The sequence below is a fragment of the Dermacentor albipictus genome, chromosome 4 (genome assembly GCF_038994185.2).
Source record: "Dermacentor albipictus isolate Rhodes 1998 colony chromosome 4, USDA_Dalb.pri_finalv2, whole genome shotgun sequence".
NCBI classification, from domain to species: Eukaryota; Metazoa; Arthropoda; class Arachnida; order Ixodida; family Ixodidae; genus Dermacentor; species Dermacentor albipictus.
In genome coordinates this window covers 93,261,274-93,285,974 of record NC_091824.1, presented here as the reverse complement: position 1 = coordinate 93,285,974, position 24,701 = coordinate 93,261,274, and the positions used below count along the sequence as shown (strand labels likewise).

At 44.0% G+C, this 24,701-nt stretch overlaps 2 protein-coding genes across 10 annotated transcripts in view; one reads left to right on the top strand and one right to left on the bottom strand.

Annotated features, from left to right (window-relative positions):
• Positions 1 to 881: 881 nt before the first annotated feature.
• On the bottom strand, positions 882 to 7,364 carry mRpL40 (mitochondrial ribosomal protein L40). The gene is made up of 5 exons (XM_065454026.2): positions 7,108 to 7,364; positions 6,827 to 6,904; positions 6,584 to 6,754; positions 4,663 to 4,861; positions 882 to 1,248 (listed from the first exon to the last, which is right to left on the bottom strand). Exons 1-5 carry the CDS (start codon positions 7,146 to 7,148, stop codon positions 1,132 to 1,134), a joined length of 606 nt encoding a protein of 201 aa, XP_065310098.1. The 5' UTR covers positions 7,149 to 7,364; the 3' UTR covers positions 882 to 1,131.
• A 364-nt stretch (positions 7,365 to 7,728) lies between these two features.
• The window catches only part of LOC135919986 (SAFB-like transcription modulator), a 33,596-nt gene continuing 16,623 nt past the window's right edge, over positions 7,729 to 24,701 (top strand). Inside the window, exons 1-9 of one of the 9 annotated variants that reach the window (XM_065454015.2) lie at positions 7,729 to 7,894; positions 13,055 to 13,133; positions 14,178 to 14,198; positions 14,297 to 14,317; positions 14,406 to 14,426; positions 21,633 to 21,653; positions 22,915 to 22,982; positions 23,776 to 23,853; positions 23,984 to 24,008. In XM_065454015.2, coding sequence (XP_065310087.1) covers positions 7,754 to 7,894; positions 13,055 to 13,133; positions 14,178 to 14,198; positions 14,297 to 14,317; positions 14,406 to 14,426; positions 21,633 to 21,653; positions 22,915 to 22,982; positions 23,776 to 23,853; positions 23,984 to 24,008 — 475 coding nt within the window. In that variant the 5' untranslated portion in view covers positions 7,729 to 7,753. The remainder of the gene's footprint in view (positions 7,895 to 13,054; positions 13,134 to 14,177; positions 14,199 to 14,296; positions 14,318 to 14,405; positions 14,427 to 21,632; positions 21,654 to 22,914; positions 22,983 to 23,775; positions 23,854 to 23,983; positions 24,009 to 24,701) is intronic. The other 8 variants (XM_065454025.2, XM_065454019.2, XM_065454020.2 and 5 more) reach the window with 8 other exon arrangements.

The following is a 24,701-nucleotide window of genomic DNA, read 5'->3' as shown; positions in this document are numbered from 1 at the left end:
TGGGGGATGCTCCTAGTATACATGCACTCATGCACGGTGGCTCGCACGAGCTCGCGTGTGTCGATCGTGATCCACCCATTCACTGTTTCATGGTGTCTACTAGCACGTTGGGATTATCATTAAGTGGAAATGGTCATTTAACAACAGTTTATGCAAAGAAATAAATCCACTGCCAAGGAGGGTCTTGAGACTTGAATGCAGACATCTGCAGACACCCTTTGGTTCGAGGCCACTAAATGAGTGATGAACAAGCGAAAGTGGCAACAATCTTGGGAGTCGGGAGATCGCCAACTTTCGTCAATCGATGCTCGTCAAATATCCAGTGAGCATTGCCAGCAGTTCGCTTTCACGCGGATATAACACCGTAGCGCGAACTAGCTGACGATGTGTAATAATCTTCATGGCGTAACTTCAACCAATTGTTCTCACTAGAATTGCATTACTCAGATCATCAGTATAGGCAGTATAGTGTGCTACGAGCCTATGGGACTGACTCTGTTTCCACTTAGTGGGAACCAGTGTGTAGAAAGTTGGTGGGAGTAACTGAATTGGACTGTGGTATGCTTTTTGCGGTTATGAACTACCAGATCTATTCTAGAGGCCATGCTGCGAGACTGATGTGAATTGTTCTTGCCTGAATTTGTTTGAGTTAATGCTTTTAAAGAAATGCCTACTTGTAATTTGAAATATATTTCCCCCCTCTATGCCCAAAGCAGCATACCACACAGTGTTGCCCAATATTGACTGCAGCAAGGAATTTTTATAGCCATAATAGTAAGTTATTGGACTGCATTGCAATGTCAGAAGGGTCCAATATAAGTGTGAGTGTGCATATTGCTGGGTTTTTTCAAACACAGTCCCAACAATTCACAATTCAAACCAAAGCTTGAACGACTCCAGATTAATTTTGGTTGCCTGGGATTTTTTTAATGTGCACAAGTGGTTTTGCATGTCACTCGTCTTGAAAGGTGGTCGCTGCAGGCAGGAATCGAACCAGTGACCATGTGCTCTGCAGCAGAGTGCTGCAGCCACTAAGCCACCACTGTAATAGCTGCAATGGATACTACAAAATGCAGGAGATAACTATATTTACTGGTGCAGTACATCTATTTTAACGAGCAGCTGTGCACTTTAGGGTCTCCACTTCTTTGTGGTGTCAACATATTTTCCATCAGGTGGTTCATAATTCTCAATTGGAGGAGTAGAAACTATGGCCTTGAACTGAGCAGGAAACAATCCATTGTCAGTCTATAAAGAGAGGGAGACAGAGAAAATTTTGCGCAGATGAATGCATGATCAACACAATGAAAACACTGCTTAACAAACTGCAGTCGCAGATAAATGCACAGCTTCGTCGTACTCACTCAGTTGCGACCACACGTGCTAGGCGACTCAACACAAAAGAGAATGTGTGACTAACACTAATAAAGACAGCTACTATATTTACTTGCATAATGAACGTGCTTGTGTAATGAATGCAGCACCCACTTTTCAAATCAAGAAGTGCGTTTTTTCTTTTTCTCGCATAGTGATCGCACCCTGAACTTGCTGCTGTGAAGTAGGAGACGCACGGTATGATTCCGCGTCTGATATGGCGTCCGGCGGGTGTTCGTGTCGGACACCGAATCGTACCACGTCTTCCTACATTCATTGCGATAGCATTTATATGGACGCTCCGGGTGCATTTTTGCCGTCATCGTCGGTCATCACCGCTGCGCGTCACACGTAGGTGTGAGTGAAAGTGCCCGAGGGGCGCCGACGATCGCAGCTCAATCTCCCACGTACAAGGAAGGAAAGCGGGAAGGAAACGCGCCGTCTTCTGTCACGCACACGTTGGCGGGGGCGCGGCGTTTTAATCCAATAGCAACTGTGCATTGTGCAACCGCGGCGCGCCCTATCTTCAATGCAATCCATTGGCGATCTGCGTCAGGGCCTGAGTCTATAGCGGCTCATACATTTGTGCATGGTGCGTTCTCGCCACTCAGTTTACGTTCAGTGAATGTTTGCAAGTTTATACGGCTGATAAAACTACTACCCTTTTTTCGTGTAGCTGTCTACACATTTGCTATCGCAATCAATGGTTCGCATTTAGAGTGAAACTGAATTTGTTAGAGGTGGCCCCGGAAAAAAAAAAATTGCTCATAATTTTACCCCACATAATGAATGCATTCCCCAACTTTGCCCATACCTTTCGGGAAAAAAAGTGCATTCATTATGCAAGCAAACAATGTACATCGCTTTTGTTGTTAAAAAGGTATAGCACATGGTAGATTATACAATAGCCATTGGCAGGTAGGGTCACGGCTCCCAGTTTGCTGGAATGCTAATAAAGCATTCCCTTTCGTACTGAGCTGTGCTGTGTGAATCTCACAGAGGTCAACTTTACTAAAAACAGCTCCAACATGCTCGGAGCTCGGAGTTTACTTTAAAAAAAGCAAATATGAAGACAATGTTTAGAATCCTGAATCTTGAAACAGCAACAACATGCAACATATTTCTAATGTACTTTTGATGTAGCATAAATGGACATGCCTATGCGGGCAATGCTACACCAAAAATGCACCAGAAATGTGTTCTTTGTCTTCATGTAACTTCTTGAATAGTGTTTGAAACCACGTGCTTACACGTTCATACACGTTCTGCATGTAAAGCAAAACTAGTTAATAAATACTGCACATGATCTCCGGAGGTAGAAATAAACAACTGTCCAACACATTTGCAGAGCGTGGAACATGTCAACACACCATACATAAGTGCATAGTGGATGCACTAAAAAAAAAAAAAAAAAACCGTACCAAGGTCGAGTAGTTCAATTTAATGTATGTTCATTGCAGTGGGGAAATGCTGAGCGAAGAATTTTGCTTGAATTTATTCCCCGTGTAATGAGAATAACCCGAAATGTGGCACCGATCTTTTTTGGCAGTACAAAGTGGATCTATTATGTGAGTAAATAGTATACATGGCGCAGGCTATGCTACAGAGGCCAGTGTTAGAATAAGAAAAGCGAATGAAGGGCCCACACTTGTACGTCACAGAAACAAAGTAACCGATTACAATTACAATAGCTTTATTAAAAAATGTAACTGATTACAATGACCAGTTAATGCCCTATGAATAATTGAGACATTACTAAAATGTAATCAATTACCTTTAGTACTTTCCTCGAATGCTTTATCAACATTGCACATATCCCCGTAATACAGTGCTTTCCTGGCTCTTTCAATGCATCCTCTGCAGCTCTTCACACATTATCTTTACTAATACAGTGAAACCTCGTTATAACGAACAGTTAAAAAGTCGGAAATTAGTTCGCTATATCCATAATTCGTAATATAAAAATTCGTAAAAAATACATGCAAGAGGAGCAAAATTCAATCAGAGAAGGCACAGCAACTCGAACGATGCTTACTTGGGTCACGTTCATTTATTTACGCACAAAGAACTGCGTTACCGCGGCTTGCTTCTTGGTGTTGATCGCATTCCGTATCACGCCCTGTTCCACAGTTTGCAAACACTCAACAAGGGCAAACCCACTGCCCTCAATAGCACGCAATAGCACGCAGGGGGCCGAAGACGCTGTGCACTTGTCCGCATGGTCTCGTGTGCTTGCGCCTTGATGACAGCTTTGTTCTTCACAATGGTACTCAAAGTGCTCCTTGGGATGCCAAATAAGTCCGCAAGAATGCACTTCTTTTCGCCGTTCTCGACACGTTCAATTATCTCGAGCTTGGTCTTTAACGTCAGTGTCACCCTTTTTATCACATTCATCGCCATCACAGCACTACGCACACCCGCGCACCGCACTCGACACGACCATCGAAAGAGCCTCCGCACAACGCTACGACGGCCACGCCACTGCTTGTAGTGCAACACATTTGTAGTGCAACGAAGCCTGCCGCCTGCTATTAAAGTGAGGTAGGGCTTGGCGTCGCGAAGTTCGTTATATCCGTTTTATGCCAAACCGCGTTCGCTATAGGAAGTTAAAAATATATGTGTTTGACAAAAATATTTCGGAAGAGTTCGATATATTCAATAATTCGTTATATGCGTGTTCGTTATATCGAGGTTTGACTGTAATCCTTTTGAAAATTTGCATCGGTCGGATTCCCAACAATGACACTGAAAATTTTCTTTACGTGTGTGCTGGGAGGTGGTGGGGTGTTACAAGGTACGAATTGCAAGTAGTTAATTACATGTGGTTTGTTACGTGCAGATCTGGAAAGGACACAACCTGACAGAGGCACACACTGTTCTTATTTGATCATGAATTGTCAACTTGCCCAAGCTTCAGCCTTGGGCAGCATCTGCACCAGCGACTGACACAAGTTCTATGAGAAACTGGCAGCCAAAGAGCAGCTCAAATGATGTTAAAACCGGTAATCATGACTTGCATGCACCACAGCGAAATGACTTGTAATTGGTGCCGTTCACATCTGCTTGCATCACCATCTTCATGTAAATTAAGCATCAGCATATACCAACATCCTGTTCCTGTGCCACTGGTTCATTCAGCAGCTTTGCAACCTAAGTGGCAAAGCTGAAAAATGAAACAGTGAGCCACTGATCCAAAACAGTTGCCTTTCAATCAAAGCGACCAACTTGATCATGTGACCTTTGCATCGCAACAGTGTGAATGATGCCTTAATGAGACAGGTGGCTCACCTGCACAGCCGCATTGTACAACTCTTCAGAGGCTTCCTTCAGCATCTCCAAAGCCTTCTCCTGTGTGGCCACGATGCGTTCCAGCATGGCAGATTCGTTCTGATGCTTCCGCATGCAGTATATGCTCCAGGCCCGCTGCATCGCCTCTCGCAGCTGACATGTCTCATGCTCCAGGACAGGTGGCGCCCTGTGCCTTAATCTGCAGCGTCGGCATAGAAATGTGCTACTGTCATAGATACTAGAATACAGTCATTACTGTGTCTGTTACTGGCACCATCATGTTTCAGCACTTAGAGAAGCTGTCTGGAAAGAAAGCTATGTGTCCTCACCCACAATTCAAGCTCCAGCTTGCAGTGTGTGAAGTCTCATGCAGTCCTCGCACTCCGTTCGGAGTTGTCATTGTAGGGCCAGCTGCCACCATTTCGGGTGGCACTTAACACTTTTTTGAACACAGTTAAAATGTTTGCACTTTTGTAGACAAAGCTGCCATAAACATGCAAGCCAAACATTGCTGCACTGTATGCACAGCAGGGAGTTAAGTTTCCTGTGAAATAACCCTCTCTCTCTCACAGTTTTCGAGCACCATCTGTTATGCTGTGTCTATGACAGCCCATGACACCAGCTGCTGAGCCATTGTCTATGACCAGGAGTTACTCCCGAGTGAAAGCAGGAAATTGAATGACAAGTGAGAACTGGTGAACACTGAAACTCAAAACACGGAGGAACAGATATATGCAGCAGTGCACAATGGATTAAACAGCAATCGAACTGTGGCGACAGTGATCACATTCCACAGGCCTGAGTGCATCATTAAAAAAGACAAGGCAGTAGTGTGGAGTGGAGCAAACAATATTTGAGAAATGCTGTAGCGAAATTAAAATTTTAAAATTAAGTAAGATCAATAAAGCTGTACATAAAAGCTTTTGCACACATTTGGCAAATATGCAATTAGCTTGTTCTTGACTCTTTAGCTCTAATTCATGGGTCATATTTAGTTTCCAGAGGTTTGTGTTTCTCCTCCCATTTGTTACCTCCAATATCTGTAACAGTTCACTACCACCACAGCACCTACATTAACTGCAACTTCGCAGAATCTGCCGCGAGTCGCAGAAAAGTTATCACCAAGGTGTTCAGACAGTCACTGACATAAACATCGCTTACGAAGGTTGAACGCCAAGAGGAACTGGATGAAGGCACAAGGGTTTGCCCCACACACATTCATGGACAACCTTTGATACCTTGCACAGTTACTTCAATATTGCAAGTGTACAGGGATGTACAAGGTATACAAGACTGCATGGAAATTGAAGAATAGTTGTGTATTTAAAAAGAGCTTGTTATTATCAAATATTTGACTCAAGTGCCAGATGAAAATTACCAGTTTCATTTTATATGATGAATGGCTACAACAGCTTCAAAAGAAGTGCATGACAATTTAGCTAACCATCAGGCAGTAATAACAATCTTTACTGAGTAGGTTTTTGGCTTCCTATCCAACTTCGAATAAGGTTTTGTGTGAGAGTAGCTTTTTGTATCATCAGCAGTCCTGTAACAAGCGTTGTCGAATGATAAATTTAGCCGGATCATACGTTCATTTTCTATAGTCCTCTAAAAAAACATGTCAGTGGGGTTCTACAGTGGGTTGGATACTTTAGGAATTGACGTGATCGGTGCATTTACCATCATAGCGGGCACGTCAAATAAGCTGCACGTTACATGGTCTCTATGTTGCCCATATAATTCCTAGAACTTTGCAGCACTACAGTATAGACGTTTTATAGATAGACAGATCCCTGCAGTTATATTTACTCGGAAAGCTACAAGGCTCGTCACATGAGGAACCTGTCGACATCACTACTCCGTTTCTTCAGTTACCCGCCTGCCGCCAAAATGCCGATGCAGTCAACCATTCAACACTCACCCTAGCTCTTTTTGCAGTTTTGGGGCGACCTCCGACTCTTCGATTGGCTTGTACTTCTTGGCATGCCTCTTGAGTTGGCGGATACCCCTTTCGATCCTTCGCTTCTTGCGTTCTTCCCTCATACGAAGAATGGCCGGGTCAAGTCGTTTCTTCTTCTTAAGCGGTTCCGCACTGCGACAATACGTTTCCGACAATACTGGCATTAAGCACTGCAACTTCGCGCAAAGCAACATCGCGGCTTACTTAAGCTGGGCCGTAGTGTGCAGATCCCTAAACGCAACGGCAGTTGACGGCAGTAATCGCTGTGGGGCCGCCGCTAACCTGCAAAAGGAGGAAAAGAAAGAAAAAAAAGAGAGAGAATCTAGACAAGAAGCCTTGAAATTCGCTTCGGGATCACGACGAATTTTTCTTCAACTACAAGCCTTTCTTTTCGAATAATCCGTGGATGCCAATTCTTCCCTTTTATGCAAGAAGCCTTCGACGATGTCGACGAGCTCCACGTCCAGTCCGCACTGCTCTCTCACCTTAAACTGGACAGCCTTGCAGTCAACGCGAAAAGTTGCATCCTCGCTCAGATGCAGAAGAGGCGCCTCTACAAATATACTTGTCTGTGTTAGCTCAGTCTTTTACGTTCGTGAACTTTATAGACTAGCCGTGCTCGTCGCTGCTCGCACGACCCGCAACATGTGCGCCATGTCTGCTTCCGAGAGGGCGATTACCCCTTTCCCAAAGCAAGGCGGAATTTTGGAAATGCTCCTCATTCGTGTATTCATTTGCGCTTGTATTTGTTATTTTATTTATATCGTACAGTTAATATAACGAAAGAGCTCCCCATAACGTCCATGCGTTGAAATCGGATATGATGATGATGATCACCTACATGGTCTTTCCCACGGGCACCGTGTGTAGCGTCATTACCATAGCATCATCTCATCGTGCCGTCACACGAATCAGCTATCGGTTTCGGTATCTCGTTTGTCGTTATTTAAGATTATTGATGAAATATGATGATATATTGATGAATTTGTGCATGTAAATGTAACCATAAAACAGTGTATTACTGCGCACAAGCTTTCGATTTTGTTTTCTTCTTTTTTGTAATTGTATTACGACAGCGATATCCGGTCAACCCCTTTCCCGTGGCATTCGGGGATTCTTCTTCATTCTAAAATGGCGTCCGCAGGCGATGGAAGTGCGACCGTGAAGAGGAAAATTAGCGAACTCAAAGTTGTCCAGCTAAGAGCCGAACTTGAAGGACGCGAGTTGGACAAAAGCGGCAGTAAAACTGCACTGATTGAGCGTCTTTCAAAGGTAACCACTTACGAGCTTCCTCTAAACGCTGCTACTTCCGAGTAGGCACTAGGCCTACTTCGCTTGGCGTCCTGTGCTGCCGTCCTAACTTGTGCCATGCTTGTGCATGTTTTGCTGCTGTATGTATACGTACAGTACGTAACATTCACGTCCTTGAGCTTTATTCAGAAGGTAGTCTTTGTTCGGGGAGAGGATTATTTAACGGTAGCCTATATTGACTTAAATATGTAATTGCTGCCGAGCTAGATTTTTTTCTTTCTCTCTCTCTTTCTCTCTCGTTTGAGTGGCTGCAGCTGGATTGCTTTCCACGCGAGCATTTCGTCACTTTTGCTTTCGTTAGATTAAAGCGCGCGCTCACGAACACACCGGCATATGAGAAAGAAAATGCCACGTCTTGGGTTTCGTTAGCGCCTACTCGGAATGCATGCGCAGAACGGAGTTCTTCGGCAAGTGTGACGATCTGGCTTTACTAGCGCATCATCGGGGATTTCGGTTTAAGAGCATATATTTATTTGAACGCGACTTGCAGATATTGCAAGAGTTGTTTGCCCAGATTTATATGGTGACGATAATTTTGAAGCAGAGCTGCAGTAATTACATGCAATTTGCGGATTTTATTACGATTTGTCATATCTTTTGTATATGGATTGTTGGTAAGTGTGGGTGAACGATGGTGAATGAGTACCGCCGTGGCAGTTCTGAGGAAACAAACTCTTGTAATTTTCTGTTGTCTGCGTAAGGAGCAGACACCTCGAAGAAAAATCGGTTACAAATTCACAAACTGCGATAATGAAAACTTAGTAAAAATATCAATTAAAAAATTATGCCCGAGCATCCTCTCGGGCAGTTACAACAAAACAGCTTAAATTCAAGAGTTCTGCACCTGTACCTTTTGGTGACTGTACTGCTATCATGATTTCTTAGGTTATTTCTCACATTGCTGATCTTAAGGCTTGCAGCCGTTCTTGTGTGTGATTGAATCGGGAGACTCGCAGGCCAACAGTGCAAAAAATATTTGTATATATAAGTGGCGACACTTTGATTTCTCCCGTAACTTACATAAAACTTCTTTAGTATGGATGGAACACAAGTAGGTACTATGAAGCACTATTCACTAGTTTAATGAGTCCTTTTGCAACACTAATTCAACATGCGTGCTAGTATTGGGAGGACAAGAAGGTGTAATTCCCCTCCTTTCTTAACATATGTTGCGACAGAATTTGCATACTTTGTGCATTTAAGTTCTGGAGATTTGTAAATCAGGCACAGGGAAAGACTGTGTGCCTTATTTTTAAACTTTCATGTTCCATTGTAGAAGGTTAAGTTGCCAAACGCCTACTGTATGTAGAGCTCAGTGCTGTGTACGAGCGAGTGTGTGGCATACCTATCTCTTTCTGCTGCACACATAAAGTCGCAGGAGTTAAATTTCCTTCTAAGGGAAGGGGCACTTGGGAGACATTTTAAGATGGCTGCCAATGAAAAGTGACCCTGACAACAATCAATATGCAAACCGTCTCTAGTGAAGCTAGTTTAGCAGGACTCTGAGGAACTATCAGGCATTGTTTGGGATATCATTGGCTTTAGTGAGGTTAGAAGAACTGGTGAGGCTTATGTCCATGTAATAAAGGCCATGTCCTTTGCTGTAGAGGACTCCCAGATAAGCAATATGGAGTAGGTTTCCTAATCCATAAGAACATAGTGGGAAAGTGACGAATTCTACAGCATTAATGAGAGGGTAGCAGTAGTCGTAATGAAACTTGATAACAGGTTTTGAATAAAGGTAGTACAAGCCTACGCTCCAACCTCCAGTCATGAAGATGATGTAGATCAGCTTTATGAAAACGTAGAATTGGCGATGACAAAAGGCTACAGTATACTGTAGTCATGAGTGACTTCAATGCAAAAGTGGGAAAAATGCAGGCTGGTGAACAAGCAATTGGCAACCACAGCATCCATTCTAGGAACACTAGAGGAGCGATGTTGGTAGAATTCGCAGAAAGGAATAAGCCGTGTATAATGAATATTTTCTTCAGGAAGCATGGCAACAGAAAGTGGACTTGAAAAAAGCCCTAATGGTGAAACAAGAAATGAAATAAACTTCATACTTTCTGCCAATCCCAGCATAGTGCAGGATGTGGAAGTGTTAGGTAGGATAAAGCGCAGTGATCATAGGTTAGTGAGGTCTATGGTTCACCTCAATGTTAGGAGAGAAAGGGTAAAATTTGTCAAGAAGAAACAGGCCAACCTAGAGACAGTATGGGTAAAAGCAGACCAATTCAGGCTGGCACTTGCAAACAAATATGCAGCCTTACAACAGAGCGATGATGATGACATAGTGGTACTGAATCGTAACTAGCCAGCATCAAAAGCAGCAATTGAAGTGGGAGGTAAGGCACCAAGGTAGCCAGTACGTAAGCTCACGCAAGTAATGAAGGACCTAATAAATGACAAAAAATGAAAGTGTTCAACTCAAAAGATCAGATAGAATTTGCAGAACTGTCAAAACTGATCAACAAGTAAGAAAGTAAGGGATATTCAAAATTGTAACTTGAGAAAGACTGAGGAAACAGTAAAAATGGATGCAGCATGAAATCAATGAGAGAAATTGGCATAGGACAAACGAAGATGTATGTACTGAAAGTGGGGTGCTATCATCAGCAATTTCGAAGGTTTAGTAAAACCAGCAGGAGAATTCTATACTGACCTGTACAATATCTAGAGCAGCCACAGTACCTCCATTCGAAGTAGTAATGAACAGGTTACAGAAGCCGCGTTTACATGAATGCGACAACATCGCATCGCATTTATAGCGCATCACATTCATGTAAACAGCAGTAATGCGCTAGGAAGGCGCATCGCATTAGTGCGCCAGGCGAGGGTAGATTTACGGGCGCGAGTCGACTCTCGCGGAGCATGTAAACGCAGGATCGTCGCATTAGGAATGATGGGAAGGAATTGGCCACCAACATGGCGGCGGTCCCGGCTGCCCGCTTCGAATTGAATTTGGTGTTGCTTTTGTAAAATGCACTTCGTTCGCAGCAAATGATTGGCTTTCGCTTAGTCTCAGGCTGCTTCGACGACAGAGTATTATGGCTAACCTTGTAGTGTTTTCGAGATCGCTGCTCGTTTCGAACGGGTCGAAGCCTAACGAAAGAAACATTCGAGATGTCAGCGCTACCTATCTCTAGAGTCGGGAAATAGCCACAACGACGGCATATGGCCTCTGAGATCCGAAGATCTCGCTGGTCAACTAAAACTGTAAAAAACGTGCACTGCTTAGCGTACGCTACACTATAGTGTATAGTGTACACTATAGCGTATAGTGTACGCTATAAGTTGCGTACGCTAAACCAAAGCTGTCTATTTCTCGGCACTCAGCCACCAACGTGCACTCCGCCCACTACCGGACACCAGTTAGACCGGAAGTCGGCTGCACTTCCCTTATGCGACACCTTGTGGCTTCGCGTTCTCGCGAGAGTTAGGGCGCTACATGTAAACGGCGTCGCATCGCCTTTCCCAAATGCGCTGGGAAATGCGATGCGCCACTGCCGCATTCATGTAAACGGGGCTAGAGGCTCCTTCTTTAACTAGCGATGAGGTTAGCAGGGCTTTGCAAGAGATGAAACAGGAAAAAAGCGGCAGGAAAAGTTCGAATAAAAGTCGATTCAATCAAAGATGGAATAGATACCATGCTTGAAAAGCTTGCGGCCCTTTATTCAAAATGGCGCACAACTTCACTTCAAGGGTCCCAGAGAACTGGAAGAATGCCAACATTATACTGATTTACAAAAGGGAGACATTAAAAATGGAAAAATAGGCCCATTAGCACACTTCCAGTATTATGTAAAATATCCACCAAGATAATTTCCAATGGAATAAGGGCTACACTGGACTTCAGTCATCCCAAGAGAACAGGCTGGCTTCTGTAAGGGACGCTCTACAGTGGGTCATATCCATCTCGTCATCAGGTAATAGAGAAATCTGCGGAAATTAGCCTCTTGTCGTATATGGAAGAAGAGAGGTCGCGTTTGGACAATAAAGAAAGGAACATGATGTACATGCAGTGATTGTATCGTTCTTCTTTCTTCTCCTAAATACAATATATTGGTGACAAGTCAACGACGATGACTGTAGCTCACAGGGCAGCAAAAAATAATTTGTGATGTCAAGGGACGCAAGCATAGCATTTACGCGTCAGCCTGTATGGAAGATCAGGCTGGTTTCTGGTTGATATGGGATCGTCTGTCACTATTTTAGCAGAACTCATTGCTATTTTTTTCCAAGTACTTGCCCTTTGAAGACTACCTCAACACAGCTTTTCGACTACTTCAAGCCTAAATTGGAGCTCAGGGATGCTTTTTGCATCAGCTATGTTTCGCGACATAAGTGCTTGCATTCTTCTGTAGTGCCTGAGGGCACCACTGTTTTGGGCCTAGATGCCATTGCGGCACTACCAATAAAGATTGAAGGTACATTGCTTCAGTGCGTTGACCCGTAGCACTCCTGTATTTGCCATCTGAGCTACATTGAGAGTAAAACATTGGTTTGACAAACAGCTTGGATTTGCCAATGGATTCAAACATAGAGTTAAGGTTCACGAGCCCGTTTCACCCGTTTCCAGCAAGCTCCGAAGCTTGCCCTTTACTGTTCGCGAGCAGGTGAATTACAGAAACTTGAAGCACAAGGCATTATTGAGCTTGTCGATACCTCTCGGTGGGTATCTCGTATAGTGGTGGTTCGGAAAAAGGATGGATCAATAAGAATGTGCCTTGATCCGCGAGAACCCAATAAAGCTATAATTGTTGATAGTTTTCCACTTCCACATATAGGAGAGCTGCTTGCTGCATAGCTTAGCTGGCGCCCAGCGATTTTCGAAGCTGGATTTAGTGTCTGCATGCCACCAAGTGGAACTCGACCCTGAGAGTCGTGATGTGACAACGTTTATTACGAATGATGGGCTCTTTCGCTTTTAGAGTGTGTGCTTTGGCTTGACTTCAGCTCCATCAGCATTTGAGAATATGCATTGATGCATATCAGCATATTGGCAGCCTTTGCAATTACTAATGCCAATCTTTGCTATTTTTCTTTTTTTGTGTGTGTGTGTGTGAAGCTTGTGAAGGACTGTTTGATGGAAGTGTTCTCTTGCTGTCTTCTTTTTAGGCTTTAGAAGAGGAAGGACTCGATCCAGAGACTCACGAGTTTGAAATTTCTGTTGATTCGTCTTCAGCGAAGAAAATGAGTAAGATATATTTGTGCCCATTATGGGGTTAAGGGTGGATGTGTGGGTGGGTGTTGTAGTTGATGTAAAGTGACCATGGTCAACATACTACAGCTTATTTTAACAGAACTGGGATGTGCCCATCCTTCACACCGAGCGTATTTTGTGGCAATTTCGGGCATAATTTAGCAGCACAGTGTAGCAGAAAGTGTCAATGCTTGAGGGAACACTGTTTTAAATTTGTCAACTTGGAAGCCTGGGTAGAATGACCCTCTACGCATAGCAAGCTGCTCAAGATGTAAAAATAAGGTATAAACGGCAGCTGATATTGGTTAGGACTATAAATCTGTTGGGCTTCTTTTGTTACGGTGGCGTAATGAAAATTAACATGTTCCCTTCATTCACATTTTATCTGTTCAACACCAGCACTGGTTATCAGCATGTATGTTGCCCATAATTGTCACATCTGTGAAAATCTACTTTCAGTACCAAATACAAAAAAAAAAGAAAGAAATAACTTTTTTTTTTTTTAATAGACTAGGCACATTCATGTGTAAATATGTGGAGTAATTTATCGTACTTGCTCTGGTACGTGAAAACTTAGTCTGGAGGTAGTTTCATTGCGAGGAAGCTTGATTCCAGCAGTATGAATGAAACGCAGATTTGTTACAAAAATTTTCATATTTTTGATATTTCTTTAGGTTTTGATAGGACTACAGGTCCTGAGGCTTCAGATGTATCTTATGAATACATATGGTAGCAATTTATGCATTTTGCAGATTGAGATGCATTAGATTAAGTTGTAATGAACACATGTATTTCACACACACGCACACTTTTCGTTTGTTTCCGGTAACGAGGATACTGATTTAGATAATGTGCTCCGTTTCATTTTTGTTTTACCAATGAACACAGTTAGCAAACATACACAAACATATCTTTGTTTTGTTCATTTCATGTAACGAGGTTACAAACTTAGGTAGGGTGCTCAGTTTCATTTTTGATTGTTTTCCCAATGAACACAGTTAGCAAACATACACGAACATCTTTTTTTGTTTGCTTCAGGTAACGAGGATACAAACTTAGGTGGGGTGCTCAGTTTCATTTTTGATTGTTTTAGTAATGAATACAGCAAATATACACGAACACATTATCTGTCTTTGCTTTTTTTGTTTGTTTTTCAGGTAACGAGGATACTGACATAGGTGGGGCGCCCAGCTTGATTTTTGATTGTTTTACTAATGAACACAGTTAGCAAATATACACGAACACATCCTTTTTTGTTTGTTTCAGGTAACGAGGATACTGACATAGGTGGGGTGTCTCATTCTGTTTTTTAGTTTCTTTCAGTGCATATAAATGTCTGTGTGCTCTTGTGTTGCAATGCAGTACAGTGAAACCTCGTTAAACCATAGTTGGCCGGAGCTCGGAAAAAGTACGTACTAAACGGTAGTACTGTTTAACTGAAATAGCGTGAGATCGCCCACTTACCTGTCGAAAACGGAACTCAGAGAAAGTGCGATGAAAGGGGAAAAAACATGAAATATTTATTCACTTCGCGTGACAAAAGTGTCGTTTTCGTTTGATGCCGCCGCAGCCTAGCACGACGACAGTGGCCTCAAACTTACTGAAGCTGCGTGCCAGCTTCTCAGCCAGCCCCCTCCTCTCGGCAAACACTCGCATGGCAGATTCCTCGTTGGCGTTACGTATTCTCCGTGCACGCGCACAGTAGTGCTGCAGAAGTCCCGGGGCGCCTTTTCATTGCCGAGTGCTGGAGTTCGGAATACTGTATGTTTGGAATAGTTACGTTATCGCGCCCCTGTTTTCGTCGCGACGATTGCATTCTTGAGGCTGACGTAACGCGCAGCTTCTGCCACTGTCGGGCCTGAATCGCCCGTGCTGTCGCTTTTCGTGTCGTCCTCATCACTGTCGCTAGTCGACACTTTGGCAACAACAGAGGCAACGATGGCGAAAAGTCGAACCTCGTGGCCGACATCTCTTCGCAATCGCAGCGGCGCTGCCGAGCAATCCAAATCTTCGCATTCCAAATGCCACACACTGTAGTCAACAGCAGATCCATGTCGCCGGCCAGCGCAGACTTCTTCGTGTCACGTTCGACAGCACGGACAATGTCTAATTTTTCTTCTATGCTGAGCACCCGGCGTCTTTTTTTATCCGCGCTTCGGCATGACGCGAGTCTTTGCTTTCATGACGCCACAACGCTCTCTGGCACTGTGTCAAAATGATGTTGATGTTGGTATGGCTTCACGTGCAAACGCACAAGGCGCTTGGAGGCCGTTGTACCGATCTCTGAGGCTTGTTGTTCTGCCGGGCCGCCCGATGGAGACGACGCACCGCCGTGTCACGACGAAAAGTGGAAATGCTACGTTTTAACCGATGTGTACGCAGTAAGCTGGTACGGTTTATGCGAATACAAAATACATTATGTTCAATGGCCACTGAGTCCGGGAATTGACTTTATTACTTTTAGACCGAAACTACTGTTTAAGTGGGTACGGTTTAACGAGGTTTTACTGTACCAATAAGTTGTCAAGGGGCTTGGGGAGGGCTTGCTGTTCATTTTTATCTGTCCCTCTCAGTAATGTGTGCACAGCGTGCATCTGGAGCAATGACCTGCGCCTTTCGTATGTTTTGTGGTGGTATAGGTTGTGCATAATTTCAGTGGCAACATGGTCAATTATGCAAATGCACATTTTACAGCAGATAATATCTATGGTCAGAAAATATATTTTTTTTTCAACATTTCTTTTGCTCTAGGCTATTTCTACACCACTGTCTGTTATCACTCCGTGAAAATTTGTTTTATTAGGAAATTTGTGTTAGCTTTCACTTATAGAGCACTGCTTTTAGAAATTGATTGATAGACTGTATCACAGTCGAGAAACTACCAAAGCGGAAAAATTGTCAAGTGACGTAATCTAAACTGCTGATAGTACACTGGTAATTACTGAATGTTCAAGGCTGTAATTCGCCTACTTGTGTGCTTTTAGGCATCTATATTTTGACAATTGGGCAAAGGCTGCTTCATTATTAGGTCTGAACATCAAGTTGCATTTTAAGGGGGGATGAGGGTCTTGAAAACTTTTTTTTTATTTCGTAACATATCTTCCTGAAAATTGGCATGCAGATATATCTTTTAATGCTGATCCCAAATATATATTCAGATTTTATATATCTCATCTATAAATGAAGATATTGCAAAATAATTCATCCCACATAGGTCTTTTCTTACGGGCCATTATGATAATTTCTTAATTAAAAAAACTAGTTTCAAAGAATGGCTGTCATTTCCAAGGGCCCACTGCACATCCTAAAGCTAAAGAAATTTTTAAAAAGTGATCATATAGGTCATGAATGAATAACAAAGTAGGAAGAAAAAAACAATGTGGGAGTAATTAGCTTACATCTGACCTAATTGCTAGTCTAATGGGTTTAATGAAAAATGGAAAGCTTTAGGATGTAGTTGAGCTTTTACTGAAAAAAATGATACCTAATTCAATAAAATCAGTTGATGCAAACATTATGAAAAGTTCTGTAAGGCAAAGGCATTTGATCGAAAAAGCAAAGCTGAGAAAATTGCATTCAAAGTTTTGCTTACTCTGCCACTTTTGTTTACCTATCACATGGAAAAATTTAATGCTTTAGCATGCAGCCCAGTCATTACTGAACACAATAACACCAAACTCAAAGAAATCTGTTCATGTAAAGATTGTGAAAACCTCTGTATTGCATTGGTACTTGCCAAAAAAAAAGAAAAAAAAGCTCAGAAAGTCGTCTTTACTTGCTGCGCCGACGTTCATTAGCTCGAACTTGCGGGAAGTCGCGGACTTCTTCGCCAATGAAGTTTTAATGTTGTCTGCGTACTTTTCACGCCCCGCGCACTCCGCGCAAAACACCGCGTCGAAGCGTTGAGCACGCGAGCTCGGTTCAGCCGCGTCCGTCGGCACCGAAGCGGCGTACGGAAACGCCGAAGTCGACGTTAGGCTTAGGTCAGCCGGCTCGGCCGCTTCCGACGACACGGAATCCGAAGCGACTTGCAGCGTTTCAAAAGTTAGCATTTTCGACGGGCTTAGTCCAGGCGCATCCACCGGCACTGCAGAGACTTGCGGTAACACCGAAGTTGACACCGATCGGGACTGTCCAGCCGCGTCCACCGGCGAAGCTGTTGTTGGCGAGCTCACTCCAGCCGCATCCACCAAGGCCACAGCCATATCTATATGCCACAGCAGCTTGCGGCATCACCGAAGCTGTAGTTCTCGACGATGTAGCGCTCTTATTCCATGCGCGCCTCTTTTTGCTGACTGCTTTTCGCGTGCTTGCTTTCAAGCGCGCGTCTCGCGCCATCGTGACACGCGGAACAAAGACACCAGGCACGCAAAAGCAAGAAATTCGTGGTTAAAAGAGGCGACTCAATAGCCAAAATATCTACAAGAACGATAAAGAAAAAGGCAGAACGAAAAATACAAGAGGAATGCGAAAAATGACGTGCGCGCCGGCGAAAGCAGACGACGCGAAGGAGTCGAACAACGCGGCCGCGGGGCCGCGGCAGGCGAAGCATGCGTCACGGCCAATCAGAGGGCTGCGCCTCGTGGAGGCGCCCGCTTCACCCAATCAGCGGCTGTCTCGCGACGATTTCGCTCTTGAGAACGGGTGCTTGGGGTGCCGATCGCTCCGCTGCACGAAGGTCTACAGCGTGCCCAGGGGCGCCAGAATGGAGAGCGGGAAACCAGCTTTCAAACGAGACCAAGATGGCGCCGATCGGTTCGCGTCGCGCGGAGCTACGGCAGCTTGAAAATGAGGCAAATCTTCGCGCTTGGCGTTCAATTTCGGCTCACCGACGTTTCTAAATTGCCGTTTTTTTTATACTTCGAGTAGGAATTGAGCCATAATATTTTGTAGAGGCATAGTTGGGACATTAAAGACTTCAAAAACGCAATTTTTGAAAATTGCCATTTTTGACCATTTTTCGCGATTTCAAGACCCGCGTCCCCCCTTAAGTAGGTGCTTAAATTTTTTTGTGCAGCTTAGTTGGTTTGTTTATAGACAGAGCCACATTGTGCACAACTGTGTATGCACCTTTCCTCCAAAATTTATACAAGTGAACTATTGCATAAAATTAGTGTATTTAAACCTTTACAATGCATAGATAGTAAGAATATTCATGGATTTTGTAAAGTGACCAAATAGGGTATAGTTCCACATACGTATGAAGTATAACTGTGAGCAAAAATATGCAGGCCAGGGTTGTGCGATAAAGCGGATTTTTTTTCCCTCTGCCTGTGTATGCAACTTGAAATAGAGGACTGCAGTCCAAACTTGGCATTGTGAACTTTCCATTGTACTTGTAAATTTCAGTTTATGCATGTTAATTACAAAGAAATTTTGTTTTTTTTGCTGACCCTGTAGTTCGTATACTTTTGCTCATGGTTGTACATATAAGTTAAAAGGACTTCATGGCACTCCCGAGAAAGCTTGTTGGCCATCCTGATATAGCGATTTCATGCAACAGATGTGCTGATGTGGGGCACCGTGACCATTAGTTTAAAATGTAATGTGCAATTTATGTTTGCATGATATTGCAAGTGCTGTGAAAGAAAAAAATACAGAATTAGTTTACAGCCATTTTAACTGCCACCTAGTTATCACGCAGCCACGAGCAAAATATTGCAACCATGGCAATGAGTACCGTATTTACTCGCGTAATGAACCCACCCCCCACTTTTGTCGTCGAAAATTGAATTTTTTTTTTTTACGTCGCGTAAATAACGCGCACCCGCCCGCAGGGTCGGTGTTCAGCATGTTCGCGTTATCTCGGCTCAATTGGCCGGCGCTGTCGACTCGACGATCATAAAATTGTCTGATCGCGCAGTGATAAAATAAACATCATTTGAAGCCAACGATGCTGAACACCGGCGACGCGAACGCGGGTGACGCGGGCGTCGACTGCACGCTTTCGTTGATCGTTCATTGACCTTGCATGATTCGTTGGTGGATGCGCAAAGGGCTTTACTGGGGCGTCCTCTTTGAAATGGGGTGACGGCAGTTTCCACCACGCTCGGCTATTTTCTTTGTATTTCTCGAACCAATTTGTCAAACTTCTCTAGATTCTTTTTTTTTTACAATGATGATGATGATGATGCAGGTTGCCGAGTGCCATCTATTAAATGCAAAGCAAACCTCTGCTTATAGCGCCATGCATGCGCGGCGGCGGCAGAACGAAGTAAAGACAACGCACTTGGACAGCGTCGGTCGCCATTTTGCCAGTCCTATTTTGTTGCTGTTTAAGTGCTTCGCTACGACCTTTGCATTATTTCGTGCGTGCTGTGCATTTTCTGCGCGTTGTGCGATGGGGCGTAACGCTAGCTACACGGCCGGTTTTAAGCTCAAAGTCGTGGAGCATGCTTTGGAGCATGGCAATCGCGTGGCTGGACGGCATTTTAGTGTAGACCCCGTGCGTGTGCGCTACTGGAGGAATCAACAAGAGGAACTCAGAGCGACGAAGAAAGATCGCCGGGCCTTTCGCGGGCCGAAGCAGGGCAAGTTTCCTCGCGTCGAGGAAGAAGTTCTGAGCTATGTGAAGAGGCTCCGCAACGAAGGATGTGCCGTATCCCACGAGCTGATACAGAATCACGCGCGGGCCACTGCAAGAAGTCACGGCATTGCCGCGAGTGAATTTAAGGCGAGCAGTGGTTGGACGACTCGTTTCATGCGCCGGAACGTGTTGTGCCTCAGAAGGCGTACTACGTTATGCCAGCGGCTGCCGGCAGACTGTGGGGACAAAGTGCGTGATTTCCACCGCTTTGTCATTCGGATCCGTGAGGACAAAAAGTTCCTGCTGTCGCAAATCGGGAACGCGGGCCAGACGCCTATAAACTTTGACATGCCAAGAAACAGCACTGTCGATATGAAAGGTGCGAAAAGTGTGCAGGTTAAGACGACGGGCGCCGAGAAGCAGCGGTGCACCGTGATGTTAGCTGTAACAGCGGACGGCAGGAAGCTGCCGCCGTTCGTCGTCTTCAAAAGAAAGACTCTGCCAAAGGGAACTCTTCCTGCCGGTATCCACATTCGCGCCCAGGAGAAAGGGTGGATGTCGGCCGAGCTGGTGTCCGACTGGCTGAAAACAGTCTGGGGACGGCGGCCCGGGGCTCTTCTCCTGCCATCGCTGCTTGTTATGGACAGCTTCCGCGGCCATCTGGAAAAAAATGTCCGCTGCCGAATGAGCGAGTTACGCACGGACCTCGCTATCATCCCAGGTGGCTTGACATCAGTGCTGCAGCCCCTTGATGTTTCCATTAATAAGCCCTTTAAGGACAACGTGCGCCGGCTCTATACAGAGTGGATGGCCGCGGGAAACCACGACCTGACTCCCGCAGGTAAGATTAGAAGGCCCACCATCGACATGCTCTGTCGATGGATTCTAGAAGCATGGAGTGTGATTCCCAGCGAGATGGTCGTCCGCAGCTTCAAAAAGACTGGCATCTCCAACAGCCTCGACGGCAGTGAAGACGACGCGCTGTGGGAAGACGACGACGCCGACGAAGTCGCAAGCGATATGAGTGGAAGCGTGGATTCAGATAGCGAGCCCGAGTGAGACAGACCATAAGCAGCCAGCAGCATGAAAATAAAAATGAATTTTTAATTCACATTCATCGCGTACATGTTTTTACTATAAAGGTAAGGTTGGGATTGCGATTTTCCTATCTTCATTGTGACATGAAATTTCGACCTAAAAAATATCTAAATTTTTTTTCCCCGCGTAATGAACCCTCCCCCCAAATTTATGTCAACTTATCTGGAAAAAAGGTGGGTTCATTACGCGAGTAAATACGGTAAATGGCGCATCAATGTTGCAAGCACATGGCACACCTACAGCTGTTTTGTAGAAGCGGAAGCCTTTGTATATATAGAAGTGATGTCATAGCCATGAGGCTTGGCAACCACGGTGACGAACTTTCTTTACGTAGTGTAGACACTATGTGGTTATCGGGTGCTGCTGCTGATGATGATAGCCATGCGAAAGATATTGCGACCATGGCAGTCAGGCAATGACGCGTCAATGTTGCAAACACATGGTGCGCCTATGGCAGTTTTCTAGAAGCGGAAGCTGTTGTATATATAGAAGTGATGTCATAGCCCCGTAGCCATCAGGCTTGACAACCATGGCGACCAACTTTCTTTACATAGTGTAGACGCTCTTTGGCTATCCGGCGCTGCTGCTGATGATGAATACCTTCATTTTGCTTGGTATTTTGAGGTTTCTGCAACTGGTAACTTGGTTGTGTCAGTATCACAGTTCCCTTTGTTCTTTGATATGCTAATCAAAGGTAGAGCAAAAAAATGGGCCTGAAGTGTTGCAGAGGCCTCTTCAAATTGGCCACTCATTTCACAAATGCTGAGGCCCCGTCATGCATTGCATGAAGATGTGTAGATGAGCTAATATTCAGTTCTAATTGACACTCTTGTTTCACACACGCATACCATATTCTTTCTTTCTTGCAGGTAATGAGAAAACAGATGTAGGTAGGGTGTCATTTCTTTCTCTTTATTACACTTTGAAGGCACAGCTTTAACCCTTCAAGTGCCGTGCGCGAATCTTCTTTTCTTTTCTTTCTTTCTTTTTTTTTGAATTAGTGCCAAGAATGAGTCTGTCTCGTCCATATGTTTGGGTGCTCCGAGGGTCAGTAGTGGGCTGGTCCGCTGCCTTTTGATGTTCTGGCGAGTTTCCTCTTGGGAACTAGGGAGCATACGGACTTGGTTTGCCCAGTAGAGATTTTATTTAAATGGTGGCTGCGAGTCATATGTTGCCGCACCCATCGCGTAAGCGCAGCTTTCATTTGATTGTGTCAAGCTCCATAGATGGTTTGCTTCTGCATGAAAGCATTGACAGTGATCGCAATGTTTTCTGTGTTACAAACACACAGTGAATATGATTTCGTCGTCAACTATGGTGTGCATTAAGAAAATTAATATCTGAACGCGTTAGGCAGTTTTTTTTCCGGCACTTAAAGGGTTAATAAAGTTAGCTGTTATAGGTGTACCAAAGGTTTGCCCATATCAGATGTTGGTAGAGTGCTAATATCCGCTGCAGCAATGGTTTTAGTAGATAGCGAGGAATTTTACATGAATTCCTCAGCTTGCTATTTTATGTGCATCCTGCTTGCATGACTAAAGCATGTCCATTAATTTTATGTGCTCTTTTGAATGCTTCAGACATGCAGAGCCTACCTTGCCTGCTTTTTGCATTGATTGTAGATGTCAGTGGCACACTGTTCATAGAATAATCCAGAAATAAATTTCAGCAAGATGTAGTTAATTATTAATGACGCCTGCGAGTACAGTGTTGCAGGTTGAGGCACATCTAGCATGTAAAGCAGGGAAGCTGTGGGGAAGCAGGGAAGCCACTGCTGTTTTAGTGATAATGAACTGTAGTTTTGCTCTTAAAGGTAAAAACACACTGCATTGAGTGGCATGTTGAAAGCTTTTCGGTAATGACCAGCAAAGTATAATTTGTGTATGTGAAGTCTATGCATACACAGTGCCTCGGAAGTAAAAAAAAATATTTGCATTTAATAAGCTGCGTTTGGACTGCCTAATGTTTTCTAATGTTTGTGTTCTTCCAAATAATAGTTGACTTTTTGATCAGAACTGTTGATAAAAAGATAGATCCAGTGGGGTTAGAAAAGTTGTCATCAGTAATGCTTGCAAAAGAACTGCACACAGTATGTGCATGCGAAGTGTGGCTGTGTGCATTTGCTCAAACATGTTCACTTTGTTCACACAGAAAAGGCACCTGAAGTTGAATCTGAGCCTCAGACAGTTGATGAAGCAGAAGAAGCAGAAGGTGAAAAGGTATGTGTAACCATGCTGTGGACGTTATTAGTAGTTGGTTCTACTGCATGAGAATATTAGTTTTAAGGCTACTTAATGGTTGTGGTAGTTCGCTGCCTGCTACCATGTAGAGTTGCATAATGACGCGTGTTGCCAATTTGAAATGCATGAATATGTACTTTATGCAGGAGTTACAACTGCATGCCGATGATTTTTTGTACGAGATTGATATTTGTTTGCTACATTATGAAACACGCCACTGCCAAATAATTTCATTTTTCATGTCTGTTACTAGTATCATGATATATCATCAGATTTCTCTACTACTTTTCCCCGTTAAATGAAGACTAAAGCCCTCTAAGCCCTAGTGAAAATATTAGCAAATTTCAGAGCACTCAAAGTTTACTGGCCGTTCATAAATTTTGTTGTTAGCCTTTAACACAATGGCAGTAGAGTAAGGATACCTGAATTTCGCGAGGCGCTTGCACTTGTCACCAAGCATTTGGGTGCTGATAGGCCCTTTGATGGGAAAGTTTAGCAGTGCCAAAAAATATTCAGTAATGTAAAATGTCTGTGTGTGATTAGGTGGCAAAACAAATAGATTGGAAATTATTTCTTGGTTTTGCTGCTAACTTCAGAATCAACATTGTGAATGAATGTCTTGTGACAAATTGGATGCTGCTTGTGTTTCTTACGCCTACTATAAATGAGTTAACTTGAAGTAGATATACATTGTGCATCATAGCCATTGAAATATGTTCTGTTTAAAATATCTTAAGGTTAGGTTCGTTGAAGTTTTGTTTTCTTATTTTAGGAGGGCAGTTCCGAGGCAATGGACGCTGATGCTCTGCAGCTGTCCATTGAAGATGAAGAGAAGCTGCTAAATGAAGAGGTGTGTGCTATGGATTACATGTTTCTTTGCATGTGTCTAGTTATTGTTGCCAAGTCCCCTTTAAGGTGATAAGATAGCATATACAGTTTGATTTGTGAATTTTTTAATGACAAATTTTGGTTTGTTTCAGGACGAGAACTTTGACAAATCAAAAGGTAAGGCATCATCCTTCATAGGGGTATGCTTGTTTTCTCTTTTGTTTTGAAGCATTGTCCAAAATGCCAAGTCACTCGCCAGCCAAGCCCATTCTACCAGCCAGCAGCACCAACCTTCATCAGACCTGGGTGTGGCAGCAGGCGTTCATCTTGCATTTGTCCTGGAAGAAGCACTTCACCATAGAGGCTCTCAACGAGGCATCGAAGTAGTACCCTCTGGCATTGGTCAACTGTGCACCTGGTGGAGGGTAGCACTGTTTCTTTGAAGAGTGGCGTCGCACTTTGTTTTTGAAGGTTTAGCTACCAAGGAGGCCAGCTCTGCAGGCAGTCTTGGGCCTGTGCACCTACATGGCTACCTTTGGTGCGCACTCACTGGAGACATGTTGCACTGCAGTCCCTTCGCACAGCTACGCGTCACCGGCTGGGAGCTGAGAAAACTGCATGTAGCGTCGAGAGTACCAGGCTGTAGCAAGACCATTGCTGTTATTTCTTAATTTTTGTCAAAAAAAAATGAAATTAGAAAACAAATGGGGGAACTTGGTGGAAGGAATTTGGTTGGGTGCCAGCATGAAGTAACATGGCCGAGGTGGATGTGCAGGTTCAGCTGTTACGCTTCTTCCCTGCCACTTTGTGTGCACGGCCCTTTTGTTATGGATGGGGGAGAGGAAAGGCAGGCACTATGCTACAAAGGGG

Bases quoted from the DNA above. Each gene is read 5' to 3' on its own strand.
- mRpL40 (XM_065454026.2), bottom strand. From the start codon at position 7,148: ATGCAACTTTTCGCGTTGACTGCAAGGCTGTCCAGTTTAAG. The intron at 6,905-7,107 runs GTGAGAGAGCAG...CTCCTTTTGCAG, and splicing joins GCAAGGCTGTCCAGTTTAAG to GTTAGCGGCGGCCCCACAGC. The intron at 4,862-6,583 runs GTGAGTGTTGAA...CCGACGCTGCAG, and splicing joins AAACTGCAAAAAGAGCTAGG to ATTAAGGCACAGGGCGCCAC.